The 16,899-nt window shown below is 39.3% G+C and overlaps 2 protein-coding genes across 2 annotated transcripts in view; one reads left to right on the top strand and one right to left on the bottom strand.

Annotated features, from left to right (window-relative positions):
- Positions 1–675: 675 nt before the first annotated feature.
- Positions 676–10,104, bottom strand: FASTKD3 (FAST kinase domains 3). Its single transcript, XM_035552690.2, has 7 exons — positions 10,047–10,104; positions 8,408–9,871; positions 5,606–5,691; positions 4,837–4,999; positions 4,294–4,363; positions 2,950–3,064; positions 676–1,697 (listed from the first exon to the last, which is right to left on the bottom strand). The coding sequence occupies exons 2-7, from the start codon at positions 9,840–9,842 to the stop codon at positions 1,599–1,601; spliced, it is 1,968 nt and encodes a 655-aa protein (XP_035408583.1). The 5' UTR covers positions 9,843–9,871; positions 10,047–10,104; the 3' UTR covers positions 676–1,598.
- The window catches only part of MTRR (5-methyltetrahydrofolate-homocysteine methyltransferase reductase), a 26,555-nt gene continuing 19,685 nt past the window's right edge, over positions 10,030–16,899 (top strand). Inside the window, 5 exon segments of the mRNA XM_035552691.2 lie at positions 10,030–10,158; positions 10,494–10,660; positions 12,329–12,515; positions 15,230–15,383; positions 15,875–15,992. Coding sequence (XP_035408584.1) covers positions 12,372–12,515; positions 15,230–15,383; positions 15,875–15,992 — 416 coding nt within the window. The 5' untranslated portion in view covers positions 10,030–10,158; positions 10,494–10,660; positions 12,329–12,371.

Genomic DNA, 16,899 nt, shown 5'->3' with positions numbered 1-16,899 from the left:
TCATTTAAAAAGCATACCTAGAGGTAAATGTCTAAACCTTCTTAAACATCTACCTCTTTGTATTCTCACTGAACCCAGCAGTTGAGTTTTAAGGTACTTCCAGGAGAAGAAACATCTTCTGCAGGATGTACAGTAGTTTGGCTCTCAGGTGCCATTGACTGTTGTTTAAAGCTGCAGCAATATTGATGCTGTTCAATAAGGAACGTGTAGCCAGGCTGATCATACTTGAACAAGAAGGTCTGGAAGTCCACAGTGTTGACTGACATTGCAGTTCTCTCAGATACTAAAGAATAGGAAATGTAAAAAAAAATAATACAAACAAGTAACTTCTTCATCTGGGGCCCGGATAAGCAGTAAACTAGGCAAACAATAGAGTATTTAGTATGATGCGAGAAGCCAAGTTTACAGAGCAGTCCATTCTGAGAGGTGTTTGTCCCTTTCATTTATACAACCTTCATGGTTCCCTATTTCAGTGGCTGTGGACAAGAGGGCAGTAACTACTACATTCCTTTTCAACAATAAATGCTTCATTAAACAAATCCAGCAGCATTAAATGAAAAGGAATCAGAGTAAAAATAAAGTGAGAAGGAAATGTTTTCTAACAATACCAGAATGCTTTTTTAAGAGTATGAAAAGTATGCCAGTGAAGAATGAGATGGAATATCACCATATTCTGTAAAGGTTATTTTTAGTTTAGTACAGTCAGTACAAATTACTTCTTTTAAGTAGTTTTTCTATATTTACAAACCATCTGTGTCGAAAAAACTACGGGAAAATAAATGTTTGAGAACACCACCACCTTCTGGCCAATGTGAGGAATACGCATCAGCGGCTCACTTCCACCCTAGACAAAGGAGTGAGTCATCAGGATACAGTGTCAGTTTATTGATTTCCTTGCTTATGTCACCCCCTTCTCTTTCAATCCCTTCTCATCCCTCCTCACTTCTGAAAGCTTTTCATGTGTTGTTCCTCCTCCTACTTGTTCCTCATTCAGTTCTGAGTGACTGACTTCTCACTTTAATGCTCAGGTAGTGACAAAGGAACACCTTTCATAGAAATTCTTATTTTCTGTAAGGCATGACTATTCAGTGAACAGCACTCTACAGCTCTTAACTATGTGCTATAAGCCAATAGTGCTTGTGCAGCCACTATAAAATCTAGTTTTATGAAACGCTTGGGAACTCATACGACCACCTATGAGTAATTTGCATAATTTCCTTTTATACTGTCAAAAAAAAAATAGTGGTAGGTAACATGGCACATTTTGTACATACAGCGACAGTTAGTATCCTTAAATAGCCACACCAGTCTATATAAAGTTGTGAGTTTGAACCAGTGAAAATAAAAGGGAAATGCAGCACTGACTGTTTGAGACTTTCATCTGTCCTGTAACAAATATTTACACAAAACTTAAGAAAATATGTTGCTCTTTATTACTCTTTACATGTCAATTCTTCCAAATATTGGAAGGTCACACATTCAGAAGCTGAAATCATCGTACGTGGAGTTACTTAGAAAACAGAATTGCTCTTCCACGCACAATATGTGCACTTCATGGTACAGGAGGTCAAGTTGTGAAGAAGTATTATTCCCAAGTGTCAGCAGCCAAGTCCATATGTGCGAGGAAAGATTTTTTTGTGTAGATATTCTGCCATTTTTCTGCTAGTGTTTAGACTTTCTATCTCAAAAAATGGAACCTGGAAATGAAACCAAAATAACTGCTGGAGATATCCTCTAATAAACAACTGGGTAAGATTAACTTTCATTAAACAGATGGATAATTACACATCAAAAGAAGCTGTACTTTAAAATTAAACATTTAATCCTAAACATATTATTGACCTGCAAAACTTGGAAGAATTACCTGAAGAGAAGTTATTGCAAAGCAAAGAATGATATTCATTACAATTTATACTAAGTTAAATATAAAGTAGTCAGGCTTATGTGGTAAGTGACTGTAAAGGGAAATAGGTATCTGAAAATCTAAAAGTGTTTTGGTCCAAAATATGTTTAGGGATAAAAATATCCCTATTTATTCAACAGGCAAAACAAAGTACGTACCCTGCTTTGTGAAAATTGTATTTATTATACAAAGCAATTCTTTTTTTTTTTAAACTCTTGTTTTTAAACTCCAAATTCATATCTTTTAAAAAAGTATTTAACTGCAAATCCTGATCCAGGATCCTCTGGATCCTTAGGCGAGTCCAGAGGAGGGCCATGAGGATGATCAGAGGGTTGGAGCACCTCTCCCACTAAGACAGGCTGAGGGAGTTGGGGTTGTTCAGCCTGGAGAAGAGAAGGCACCAGGGAGACCTCATTGCAGCCTTCCAGTACCTCAAGGGGGCCTACAGAAAAGCTGGGGAGGGACTCTGTGTAATGACAGGACAAGGGGGAATGGCTTTAAACTAAAGAGGGGAGATTTAGATTAGATATAAGGAAGAAATTCTTTACCCAGAGGGTGGTGAGGCACTGGCACAGGCTGCCCAGAGAGGCTGTGGATGCCCCATCCCTGGAGGTGTTCAAGGCCAGGCTGGATGGGGCTTTGGGCAGCCTGGTCTGGTGGGAAGTGTCCCTGCCCATGGCAGGGGGTTGCAACTGGGTGATCCTTAATGTCCTTTCCAACCCAAACCGTTCAGTGATTCTATGATCCTACTGAACTCTTAACAAAACATTTTCATTTAAGATTTGAACTGCAATCACTGCAGAGAAGTACACTTTCAAGCGGCTACTATTTGTACAGGCAGGAAACACTAACTAATCCAAGAAAAAAGAAGGAACTTATGCAACAGACCCCCCAAAAGGCAAAAGTTAGGCAAAAAGAACACAATGTAGAAAAGACAAAATTATACCTGCCATGGGACGTGATTGCAACTACAATTTTAAGTATTTTATGTTTTGTTAGCCATAGTCCACTGGCTCTGGATGCAAACCGCTGTTGCTGGACTTTACCTGCACAACTTTATAACCAAGTAACTGAAGATGCCTCTGTTTGATAGCTTCCTCTCCCAGCAGATTGTGGCTGTTAATGCAGAACCTATTTTGACCATCGACACAGAGGGCAATTCTAAAATCAAGCACAAGTATTATATATCAGAAAAAAGTCAATCATTTTAGTCTACACAACTACTGCAGTCCCTAAGGATGAGACAATACCTCCTCTTATTCCCTAACACCTCCTGCAATTAAACATTGTAGGATGGGAGTTATCTATTTTAGGCCATTATAAATCACTCAATTTAAAGTTGGGGGACAGGGACTGAAGCTTAGTGAAACAGATCTGAAAAGCCTACTTATATGCTCTAAATAAAAATTACTATACAAGTTAACGATAAGAGTGTGATATTTTTAACACTACTATCAGTAAGCTGTTTTGAATTCTTCTAGTAGCAAATACTCGTCTCATCTCGAAAACATTTCAGCAGCTAACTTTATTCAACTTATTAGGGATTCAAGTTAAACCTGTGCATATGGTTGGCAGCATCATGGACTGCAACTATGCTTTTTCCCATTTGGTTATATAAAATTACATTGACTTAAAAGAAAATTTGTTTATCCACTATAAAATACATTTTCAGTAGGTTAAATATATTGTGACTTTATTTAAACATGAAAGCTGTAGTTTTTTAAAAAATTCAAAGCTCGTTTTCAAACATTTAGATTTTTGAAAGCATTTATGTTATTCTGTGAGCCTTGTGAATGTCAAGCTGGAGCAAACATGACCTCTTCATAGAATTTTGCTTTATCCACAGAAGCACAGTTGCAAACACAGCACAGGCAAGTTGCCTAACTTTGTATCTAAGGTTTCCCTAAACAGTCCTTGTTTAACTTGTTTTTAAATACGTATGCATCTTTCGACGCAAACAGTGTCTGTAGCAACCATCCTCGTTACACAGGATCTCTTCAAGAAGAACTTTTATGAACTCAACCTGGTTTAAACTATGCTAAATCTTTTGCTTCTCAGTCAGAATAAATTTGTTTTTAGTTTGCAAGAGAATTAAGATCAAAATACACGAGTGTAAGTCAAACCAGGATTACTTTGATCATGACTGTCACTGGGTAGAGAGACTAATTGTCTGACAACTTATTGTCACGAGGCAAGACAATAAGGAAAAAGAGATCATTTTTACAAACTTTGCCCTTTTGCCAAAGGTTTCAGTGTGAAACTTCAACTCTGCTGAGTACAAAATGCAAATGCAAAACTCCAATTAACTTTAATTTTGCTAGGCTTTCACTCTGGATGTTCTTTATCGATGTTCACCAACATTTTAGCCATGGTTTCTTTTATTCTCTTACCGTCTGTGTACCTCCTCACATTGAACAGCAGGCAAAACAAAGCCTTCTTCATCTAGTTTAATCTCAATATCTAGTACAGATGAAAAGATAAACAAAATTAAAACCCATTTCATGTAACAAACTGCTTACTGTAACTCTCCTGCTCTGGGCTGCCAACCTTTCAGCCCCCCATTTCTCTACTCATCACCAAAGCAGAGAGATCAGGCAATTGCCTCAGTGGCACTGTCTCATTTTGCTTTCACTATAAAAATTGTTTACAGGTTAAGTAAAAGGGAAGCTGACAGTAAAAATAAAGATCATCTGTTAGAAGCTATTTTCAGTGCAGACTGGGTTTGTAAATTCCAAGTAATATTGTAGTTCTTCTCTCTCCTTTCTCTCCTGAGTTTCCTCATTTTCAAACGTCCTACAGTTACCTTGTATGTATACATACAAAGGGAATAAAATCAACCTCATTTTATTTTTGGAAAGTAAAGTGAAAACAATAGAGTTTTGACAGTGTAAGTACACATTTCATTATAAAGCTGAAGAACTAATGTTACTTACCAACTATATAGAAATACGGTGTTGATACCTCTGATGCAAAATATATTCTTTTTTTCAGTAAATAAAGTAGTCCAGCCTTCACCCTTTTGAGGAGGTGAAAATCCAGAGAACAGTGAGGAGTGAGAAAGGCCTTTACTTGATACTTTGGAAGGAGTTTGGGACCCTATACAATGACAGAAAACTCAATCAAACTAAAGAAAAAGGGAGATAACCTTTTTGCAATTATATTAATGTACCAAAATGTATTCTGTGCATTTCAAAGCCATGTCTAGGGAGAGACCTATAGTCTTCAGGTATGACCTGCTGGAAAGTTAAAAAACAAACAAACAAGCAAAAAAACCTTCCCCCGTCCCCCTAGAAAAAACACCAAAACATCCCCGTCAAGCTTCCATGCTATCAAGCTGAACGTATCACTCATGAGAAATGCACAAGTGTTTCCATTCCCCTGCAGTAAGGCCAACATCCTAGTGGCTGATTTTTTACGTGCTTCAAGTCAAAAATAAGGGAATAATTGTTGGAAAAGTACTTGGAAATACACAGAATACACTTAGTGCTAGTCAGTTCTGTCAAACATATACATGTATCAGTCAGTCAAACAGACAGAAATTCTTCATATTTTCACCAAGGAAAAAGCTGTTTAGCTGTTTTGTCCAACTCCAATGTTTTTATGGGAAAGACAGTCCCATATCAATATCAGCTCCTATCAACAGGGCCCTAATGACCGCGCTGCCTCTTGTTAGCATCAGTTCTGATTTTGTATCTACCATACCTCATAAAACGGGCACTCCAGGGTAACGGTTAGAAAAAGCCGGGTTAACTGGGAGGCAACAAATCTGTCCAAACCAGGTGGCTGAGCTGAAACAACAATATTCAAGTTTTCAGGTGAATCTTCAGCAAATCAGGTGAATCTTCAGCAAAGTATCTTTACACATACCATCATGCAGAAGTTAGGAAAAGCAATTCATTTAAACGTGAAGAAAAGCTACTCGATCATTATCTTCCTTGATGCTCACCTGAATGAACAGTAAGATCAGTTGTGAAATGATGTATTTAGAAAAATGAGGAAATGATTTACAGAAATACCGTCAACATTAAAAAAAAATACAAGCAGCAAGATCTTGGTTAGGACTGTCAGATTCTTTCACACACAAACTAAAAAAAGAGGATCTGAGAGATGCAAGATGTTCTCCAGGAAGGAATAAGCTTGAGTTGAAGTCTTGGAGAAAACAGTCCATTTCCTTCTTCCTGCATCCCCTCTCCCCAAGTTACATTCCCAGGATCTCACTGTTTCACTCAGGTTTTTTATCTGAAAGTAGTGGAGAATACTGAATAATTTCTGGAGATTTGTTTACAACTGTATACTTCAGGCATCTTTCACATTAAGTGCAAGGTATTACCATTGAATGGTAAAAAAATAATGTAGGATAAGGTGCTAATCATGCCAGTCATCTTTTCAAGTTCCTATTCTGAGCTTTAACCACTCTAGTGGAACAGCTTTATACTGACTTGAAAGAACACTCCAAGTAACTGGTACTCTGAGGTTTCTCATCTCCTAAGTCAGCTTGAGAACTTTAAAACACATTCTGGTTTGTAAGAGGGGAGGAACGTCTTCTTCCTAAAAAACAGCCGCTTAAGGTATTTCACATTGAAGAGATTAAAAATGAGTGACCTAAATACCTAAAAACACTTTCAAAACTTGACCTTTTATAGAGTGTTATTAACACAACAATCTTAGCTGAGATCCAGGGTAGGATCACATCAGATTCTAGACTAAAGTACACACCTGCTTCTATTTTAACCCCACCTGAAAAGCTGGACACAATACAGCCTAGCAGAAGGTAAAGGAATAAAGCTGTAGACTCACATGCATGTAATGGACCTTATTTGAATCACAAGGCAAAACTGTATTTCAAAAACACATTGTGTACTTCCAGAGATTTACAAATTCTGTGTCAGAAGTTGTAACATACTATTATCAATAACAGTAATTCAAATTCTTTTTGTACCAATGCTACACTTAACTTCTCTCTAACATTTGTATTATTCTCCAGAAAAGTTTAAGGATTTATATATATATTTTTAAATAAAACAATACAGTTCGTCTACAGCTCCCTCATGAGGGGAGCGGAGGGGCAGGCGCTGAGCTCTGCTCTCTGGGGACAGCGACAGGACCCGAGGGAACGGCGTGGAGCTGGGACAGGGGAGGGTCAGGCTGGGGGTTAGGGAAAGGTTCTGCACCCAGAGGGTGGTCGGGCACTGGGACAGGCTCCACAGGGCAGTGGTCACGGCACCAAGCCTGCTGGAGTTCCAGAAGCGTTTGGACAACACTCTCAGACACATGGTCTGATTTTTGGATGGTCCTGCGTGGAGCCAGGAGTTGGACTTGATGATCCTTGTGAGTCCTTTCCAACTGAGGATATTCTATGATTCTACGAACAATTAATTATTTCTGCAGTAATAGGTGAGCTTGCCAGTAACACATTTGCAAGTAAGCTCTGGAGTAGTTATTGTAACTTTTCTAGCATATTATAATTCTGTCCCAAATTTAAAGGCTCTCAGCAGTTCTTCCTGACAATTGTGATCACATACCTTGAGTCAGAGCTGTGGGATAAGTGCTTTGGGCACACAGGAAGATATCCAGATATAAGGCTTATGCAAAGTCAGAGGACTGTATCTTAACGAGACAGGGACTAAAATCTTAAATTTAATCAGTAGTGCACAAGCAGGTGGTAATTCTTTTAGCTCATATCAGCACTACTAGTATTTGAATTGTTTTTTGAAATAGGTCCTTCCTTGGGCTAGCCCCTAGTAAAACACATGAAAGCCAGTTCCAACCCTAAGGAGTATGAGATTTATCCAAAGCTGCAAAGCAGAGGGGTGGCTGCACAATACAGACTAACAGTCAAGTCTCATGAGGCACTATCCAGTGTCCTACCTTTATGCCACATCCCTCATGTGGCAGTCATGCTAACAATTTAGAGAAAAATGAATCCAGAATCACTAAAATATTTTACGTCACTCATGTATCACTCCAAGTATCATCGCATCATCCACTTATCATTAAAAAATCCACCACTTTTGGTCTCGGTTTTGCTGGTTCCATAACCAGTCTCACTAGTCTTTCCAGCCCCATAGCAGCATCGCCTCACTTCAGTGAGAGTATTCACAGGGGTCACTGCATAGGCACAGAATTTTAAACAGACAAAAGTAACATATTTCTCACATATTTCACTGAATAATTTAGCATTTATAACTTGTGTAAGATAAAGGACAACCATAGGGAACAGCACAGGGGCAGTCTTTTTTGAAAAGGCAGAAGGATTATCTGAAATAAAAATTTTCATGGCATTTCAAATCTCTGTATAAATTCTGCTAAATGATACAACTGCAACTGTGATAAGGAAGCAACAACCTTCAGCCTCCTGATCACTATTCACAAGTCACCTTAATCAGGTCATTGTTGATTTGATGAGATTAGACAGATGCAAGCGATAACAAATGGGTGCTTGACAAGAGACAAACAATATAATAGAGAGAAACAGAACACTGAAGGAGAAACACTGCTCCTTACCTTGAAGATGTTGCAGAAAATAGGGACTAAATATTTTTGGCAGAAAATTTACTGGGTAACGCTGAATAAGGACACACGAGTGCAGCAGGTTCAGCAAGGTGTGAGGCTGAAACTGACTAAAACGAGTATGTAGTACAGTTTCAAGCTTCCTAAACAAGGAAGAAGCGCTTGGAGGAAGATAGTTAAGAGTCCCAAATGGGACAATACACTCAGCAATCTGGCTGGTGGTAAATCTGTCAGCAACAGAAATGAAACATTCTGCCACTGCATCAAAAATAGGCTTAGAAAGGATTGTCTTTTGGCAGCAATACTGCATCACTTTGCTGACTGTTTCAGGATGCATGGTAGAGATGGACTTGGGAACGTGTGTTTCCAGTGCATCTGTAAAACTTTGTTCACGATGTCCAAAGCACAGGAAGGCATCCAGTACATTTACCAACTCATCATCTGTGAAATAAGGAACATGCTTCACAGAATGCTTACAGAGTGCTATGACTAAGGAAACTGCTCGAGTCTGTTGGAGAACCACCAGGGAATTCAGTATTATGCTCGTGAAATTTGGGCTTAGCTGGTCAGCTATGGCTAAAGTGGCGCTGTTCATTCTGTTTAGCAAGTCGTGGTATTGTTCCCCTTCCCTGACAGTCGCCTGCAGCATTTTATAAACCATCGTCATTTCCCTAGGAGTCCAGTTCTCAGTGTCTTCTTCCTGTATGTGGTTCACGATTTGTCCCAGCGTTGCACAGCTGGGGCCTTCCAACTCAAGCAAACTCCCTGCGAGAGAGCACTGCTGTTCAACAGCCAGCTGTCTGGTGGCAAGCCGTTCTTCGCTCTCTGAGAGCAAGCTTGCCATCAGCGTGCTCTCCGGATCTATGCGCAGCTTTATCAAAGCCTGCAACGCGTTCAGCAGCCCGGCGTTTGACAGCTTTGAGGCTTCAAATTCAAACTGAAAGCATAATGCCTTGAAGACTTCGTTCTCTAGCACTTCTTCAGGGTTTTTCAGGCCGTCGGCATCCACCTCAACTTCAGAAATCCTCTGCAGGGCCCCCGATGCCATAATATCAGACATGACTTCCAGAGAGCTGAGAAATTTAAAAATCTCTTTGGAGGTACTGAGGCTGTTCAACTTCCTGAAAAATACTTGTTCATCCATCCATCCGCCGTCAGCTTTAGGACCGCTCCTGGTGTCCCCACAAAGCTGCACGGTGTCATTAACAGAAAGAGCCTGTACCCGCAGCTGTACGTGGTTTCGTCGACAAAACATATACCTGGTCTTATCCCTGGAGCACAGTTCCCTCATGGCAACGGCGCTGGGGTTTGGGGGCTTGCGCTGCCCACTGACGGAGCTCAAACTTCTGCTGAGGGCCAGCAAAACCTGCCTGCTGGCCGGCGTGCCGGCTGAACAAACACGGATACTCTTCAGGCTGACCAAAGCCATGCTGGCCCGAGCGTGCCCTCAGCAGCCACCTAGGAGGAAACAACAGGCAAGTGTCGTCCGGCACGGCAGCGAAACGCCCCCGAAACCCTTCCCGCAGCCCGGGCCGGCAGCCGGGCCGCAGCCCCCTCCCGCCCCGCCTGCTGCTGCTGCTGCTGCTTTTACTGCTTCTATTACTGCTGCTGTTGCCGAGGGCCGGGGCCTCACCTCCGCCGCCATCACGGGCACCGCGGGCTGCCGGGAGCTTCCGCCGCCCTCACGGCGCGGCTCGGCGCGGCCGGGCTCGGTACTGAGGGCGCCGTGCTCGGCCCCTGTACGGGTAGGTCTGTCGCCGCCGGGAATTCGGGAAAATGGCGGTTTTGGGGCAGAAATAGGGGTGAGAGAAAAAGCCTGGTGGCTCCGGGGGGTGGCGGGGCAGCAGCGGGCGCTGGGAGCGCTGTGGGGGGCTCTGGTTGCTGCTGGGGCTGCCTTAGTGCGTCAGGCACCGGCCCTCTTCAGGGGCAGCTCTAACCCTGTAAATACAAAAAAGTGTTTCTTTCCGGTGCAGTAGGAGGTTTACTATGCGAGTTTAATGATTCTTCTGAAAGAAAAGTCTGCTTGAGACTCCTTTTGGTGAAGTTCACGTGTCTTTTTGTTTTGGTTGCATGGTGAAAGTTATTACGAACAAGCCTGCATCTGCTGAAAAAATGACATATAAATTGACACGGCTCTGAAGCCACAGGTTCACAGCCCCGTTTGAAGCCCCACAGAAGAGTGTGAGGGTCCTGCAGAGGCATCGTGTGGCCCAAGTGGAAAACTGGTCATCTTTCTCCTTTTCTAAGGTATGAGAAAGAACATAGTGATAAAGAAACACCATTTCACCTTTATTGTTTTTTCTCCACAGCCAGACATTGCCACCTGCTGACAAAGGAACAATCAGGTTGGAAACACAGCACATGACTGGGACAAACCTCTCTTACTAGAGGGATCTGAGGGTAGTGAAAATGTATTTCATATAAACCTCCATAATTTCTATGTAGTCAAATGGTAGTATTTCTTTTGTAAAAGGAGAGTGAAAAACAAGTCTGTCAATTATTTTGCTTGCGCATCTTTTTCTGTGCAAATGAAATCAGTTATTTGATTGAATTTAAATATTTTTAGATAAAATAATGTCAATTTAAAGTAAAAAATTGTGCTAGAAAATGTAATAGAAAAAATACAATGAAAGCCTTACGTTTTTCTAGTAATTTTGTCTTTCATGGAATTCAGGTGTGGTACAAACACCGTACTCTTAAGAAGCTGTCATTTAATTTTACCACTTTCGATTTAAAAGTGTGCTTTAAAAAAAAACTCAATATCATAATAGCAGATACCTCCCGCAATACTGTGGGGAGAAATATTTTGCCATATGAATATAGTATTCTTTTTCTGTTTTCCCTGGAAGAAACAAGAGAAAAAATGCCTGAAATTATTCTGCTACCGGTCTACATAAATTGATGTGTGTAGCTAGTACACTGAATACCTCATGTAGTTGAATCTGTGGGAGTGCCATAAGTGAAGTACAGCAAACTGGGCCCAAGCACATGAAAAAAAAGTCACAAGTTTGGAACTGAAATGACTGAATTTTCTTTCTAGGTATTTGAGTTCTACTGCAGCTCCCTAGCAGTAACAAAACACAGGCAGAAGATTAATTTGTAATACATGCACGAGAGATGTTTTAATTGTCTCTCTCATTCACTGCTTCTTGAAGTTGACTTTTTATCTTCTGTGTCAAAATCATAAAAGCTTGAATGAGAGAATTTTTATGGGACAGGCAGATGAATAAAGATGTGCATCTCATTCCTCCTACTTCTTGCAAGACTTTGGGAAGGAGTGGAATTTTACACTACAGAAGATTTCTCTAAGACTTATTTCTCATTTCAAGAAAAAATATCAAAAACAAGCTCTGTAGTTGTATAAGAAGCTCCTTCTTGGAACATGGAATGAAAATAAAGCCTGCGTTTAAAAATGTAGACATAGAGAATGACATACAAGAGCATTCAGGTAAAAAATGCCAATTTCAAACAAGAAGAAATTAAGAATTAAAAACATTGATCAAATGTTGTAGTTTGATGTCACCAAATCTATGTATTTTGTTACTTTCAAATGCATCTCAGAAAGCTGACTAAAGCAGTCAGTGACTTAAAATGGAAAATAAAACTTAGGTGATAAAAATAATATTTTCATGATTTTTTTCTCTATTGCATTGCTTGGAGACTAGGTTCTTAGCTTGGTATACTGCAATAATATTGCAATATCAAGGCAGTACAGCACACTTAACTGAATCTTTCATACCCTGGCCTGCAAAGCCTAGTTGTGAGAAAAGGCTTCTCTTCAGAGTAGATGCCCTATTTCCAAGTTAAGCATCACTGCTATCCTTTTAAAGTATCTCTTTTTAATCTAATAAACAAAGCAAAATCTTGCTGTTCTGCATGTAGTAAATTCGCCTCTTTTCTTTTTTTCCCCTGCAGTGTCTTAAAAAAATAAAATTAAAAAAGTACCCTGTTTTGGAAAATGTGCTGTGATTTAAAAAGGAGGTTTTTGCTCCTCTATGCAACACAAAAAGGGCAGGCAAAAGCCATAGCTGAGGAAATATGGCTGCAAGCAGGTTCCCGCGGATTTGAAGCTGATATGCACTGTATAAGTGAAATGGACAAGGTGAGATACTCCATCCTGTTTTGAAAAATAGTTATTTTAAGAGCTGCATTTTTCTTCATGTGCTTGAGTGGTGGCTGTTAATAACAGTGAAGTCTGAGCACATTTATCTACCTAAAATACGTCATCTATTTTTAAATTTGCAGGTTTTATGAATCAATAACTGGGGTCGGTACTCATGATAGCCTTCTGCCAAATCTTTCTGATGATTTTTCTTACTAGAACAGTAAATGAGTATACGTGGTCTCTGTTTCTAACATCAGCACAGTGACTTCTTGAAAGCTTATTTTGTGTGCAGTACTGAATGAATTCAGTATTCACTGGTCAACTTTCCTGTCAGTAGAAATGATTATTCAGGTTTTCTTTTTTACTGTTCTTGTTATGTTGGGGTCCTGTGTTCTATCTATCATCTTGACCTTTTCTTGGGCTTTGTTGAGTTATTTAGCATATGGGCTCACTCCATTTCACGCTGGATATGCTCAAGATATGTTCTAGAAAAATAAAAAGCTTGGCTGGAGCAAGGAAGCGGCTTTTTATTATTCAGACTTATGCTCCTGTTATTCAGGAGTATAACTCCTGAATATTATACTCCTGAGAACTCAGTAACTCCTGAGTATTATACTCCTGTTATTCAGGAGTATAGGTCTGAAAGTGTTAGTGTCTGTAACTAAAAGCACTGTGGACTCTTAATTCCTTTCATAAAGTAGGTCCTCAAAAAAACTTAAAAAGGCAAACAAACAGAACTTGACAGCCAGGTATTTCAAATAAGGTAAGGAGAAATATCACCTAACAGAGATTTTTTTTTTCATGCATTGGAAAATTTGAGAAGCTTATAAAAATATTTTTGTTCTATTTTAGCAAGTTGCTTTCTTGGGGACACACTTTGTTTTGTAGCTGGACATCTGCTTTTGAATGAATGTTCTCCGAGTATGTAGCAAAGTCTTACCAGGAGACTTAACACTGCGTTAAGGGAACGCTGCAGCAGGGAATGTGGAGATTCTCCTTATATTCTTCCATTTAATTTCTTCTGTATTTGACAGCTTTGGAGATTAGTTTCAGGAAGGCAGCAGACAGAGTATTTCTAGCCCTGTTAGTGGCCTGCACTTGAATAAATCTAGTTTGTCAAATTTGGCAAGACAACTCAGAGCGGGGAGTTATTGATGGGGTATAAAGATGCACTGAATTGAGACTGTGAGAATTAAGCACTGAGGAAAAAAATCTACAGTTTTACAGATTTCATTGCTTAAGCTTTTCCTTTGTCTTCACTGTAAATAAAGAGAACTTACAGAAGCGTAGGTGTAATTAGAGAAGGGAAGGCAGGATGACAATTTACATGAGCAAGTACTTGCTTGAGTTGTGTGACCTCTTGTGAATTCCTCTGAGTAAGTTAGACCTGACAGCTTATTCCACAACCTGCATAGTTCAAAGAGGTGTGTGTGTGCATGAGGTCAGGAAGTGAGATGCTTCTGTTTTGTCCATACTAGTCAGTTAGAAGGCCCGGCCCTTCTTTATGCATGTCTTGGGTATTTCTCTTAAACTCTTCACGTTTGCTAAGGAGAATGTAGTGGAGCAAGCGAGAATTTAGTGAATTAATCATAACTCTGTTCTAATACACCAGCTTTTTCTTTTGAAGCTTTTATCTTTTTTTTTTTTCCCATGGGACACAATTTTATGTAACATTTTTGTGATACCAGTAGGCCCTTGCATTTTGTACTTGAAGAATTTACTTTTATTAGTTAATGCAGTAGTCACCTGTGCACTGTGCACTGCAGTGCACTGAAGTTCTTGTACTTATTAAATTAGCTGTGAAAGCTCTGCAAATCCAAGTTACTGGAAGCTGAGGAATTAGTGGGTACTTGGAGTTTGCTTGAACTTGTAAAAGACAAAGCTGTTTTGGAATGTCCCTGGACCGCAGCTCACTGAAGTCTGGCAGAGTACTTGAGAAACGTCCTTGCATGCTTATTCATGCTTCCTCTTCTGCTTCTCTAGACCCCTGCTGTTGGACACTACCACAGGCAGGATGCTGTTTGAGGTGGCAATTTAAGTTGCTCCTTGCAACTGTTCCTAGGCTCTTCAGGAATGTTGTGGAAAACAATGACAACAGCAAAACCACTTGATAATGTTTTTCTTTGTGAACCTAACCTTTCTGGATTTCAGATGTAAAGGGCAACCTCCACATGCCTTGAGAAGGAGATAAAATTCGAGTGATTTATTAAGTGAAGCGTTTAGAATAAAACTCAGACCCTGAAGTTTTGAAATTCAGTCCTGACACTGCCTGAAACAATTAAATAGTATTTCTTGCAGTCTTTGTGTATATTTTCTCATATTTCTACTGTTTTACTGGAGTGCTGGGAGTGAGTTTAAACTGAAACCAACATGGAGTAGTTGGAGGAGATCGAGTCGCTTCTTATGGCAAAGGGGAGGCTAAGGAGTAACCTAGTGGTTCACATGCTTTCTAGTGGTCAGACTATCATTTTTCTTCTGTTCATGTGGTTCTGTACCTTAGATTAATAAACAAAGTTACAAACAAGATTACAGTTTGCATCCACAAAAGAACTTGTAAGTACATGAAAGTGTTTCTGTGGTTTAATACAGGTAAAATGAGATTAAATGCTTTTCTATGTACCTTTGGGAAAAGGAAAAGAGGAAAATAATATGCAAGGCCACAAATACGTATCAAGTGGTGCCTTATAACTTGCTTGTTCTGTTCATTGTAGTATAACTTGGAAGGAGAAAAGGATCCTGTAGTTATTGTTATTTCCACTACTGGTACTGGAGACCCACCAGACACTGCCCGCAAGTTCGTTAAGAAAATTCAGGATAAGAACTTGCCACCTGATCATTTCGCACACCTCCAGTATGGATTGTTAGGTGATGTAGTGTTTTGTATATTATTGCATATAACGTACATACATAACACACGTCCATAAATATAATTTCTTTTGATAATCACTTCACTTTTGATATCAGCTTCACTCTATTTCTAATTATTTCAGCTCCTTGGATTTTCCTCTAAGAATGGTCAGTGTTTTCTTTTAAAGCCCCTATCTAAAGCGGCATTATTCTGAAGTGTTACATTTTTAAAGCAAAGTATTGTCGAGTAAATTCTACATCTTAGATTTGTGAAGGAAGCACAACTTTTTCAACAGTGCTTTGGGACAAGCACAGATTTTCTTTCTTTTCTTTCTTTTCCGTTCAAGTCATAAAAGTGTCGTCATTACATGCGTTTAGATGTATCAGGTTATCCTGCCTTGCCTGCAAGAAAATCTTGTATTTTAATTTTAGATCTTTATTAGGTCTTTGTCTGTGTAGCCTGTGTGGCTGGCTGACTGACCTGATTTCTCTTTCCTTGTATTTGCTAGGGCTGGGAGATTCAGAGTACACGTTCTTTTGTAATGGTGGAAAGACAGTAGACCGACGACTTCAAGAACTTGGTGCCCAGCACTTCTACGATACGGGATTAGCAGATGATTGTGTAGGGTAAGAACTGAATGAGTTTTGCATCTTGGATAAACAAAATCCATAATTAGATATGATTTTTGCTAAATGCTTTGAACTCTTTGAAATCAACTGAATCTGATAACTCAGTGCTTCCTAGGCATGATTCCTAACTGAACCTATGCTATTTCAGTCTTAATTGCAATTAAATGGAACTGCATTTTTAAAGTCTGAGCAAGCGTCTGTAATACCTGTAAAAATGGATGGCATTCAGCAGTTTTAGAAATTAAGTAATTTGGAATAAATAGAGGCTTTTTAAAATTTTGTCCAAGATTACTGAAGTAAATAAAAGTGGTTCCATAGCATGTGTACAGTGGGGCTTCTTTAGGCAAACCCTAAAATATTTTTTAACGTTTTCTTCATTTTGTGTAAAACAGCCTTTTCTTGTAAAGGAATTATATAAGAAGTTTTTTAAATTAACCATAGAAGAATAATGTAAGAGAACAATTCCCTTTCTATTCTGTTATTCTTTCTGGCCAGTAGGCTGCAGTCTTGGCTTGCTTATTTTGAAGTACAGATTATAATAGTTCTGTACATGATGACACAAGACAATTGAACACAAACGTTGCCGTAAAACTTTTATCTTGTGTTCTAAAATAGTAAAAAATGGAACGTTATATTGTAAGATACTGATGTTGCTGTTACACAGTGAAAAGTTTCAGGTTTTGCTATTATCCTTTCTGTTATGAAGTTCAGCATTAGGAAATAAAAATGAGAAACTGGAAAGTGAGCCTCTTATATACTGCAGACTCCATAAATTTACATAGCATTAATAATTAAATGCAAATACTTGATTTAACAAGTTGTTTTAATAACAGCTGCAAATATATATAAAAAAGAAAATAAGTGGTGTATTTTTTTCTTTAACTTTTTTCTCTCTTCATCATTT

The sequence above is a fragment of the Cygnus atratus genome, chromosome 2 (genome assembly GCF_013377495.2).
Source record: "Cygnus atratus isolate AKBS03 ecotype Queensland, Australia chromosome 2, CAtr_DNAZoo_HiC_assembly, whole genome shotgun sequence".
Lineage (NCBI taxonomy): Eukaryota > Metazoa > Chordata > Aves > Anseriformes > Anatidae > Cygnus > Cygnus atratus.
This window is presented reverse-complemented; position numbering and strand designations above follow the sequence as displayed.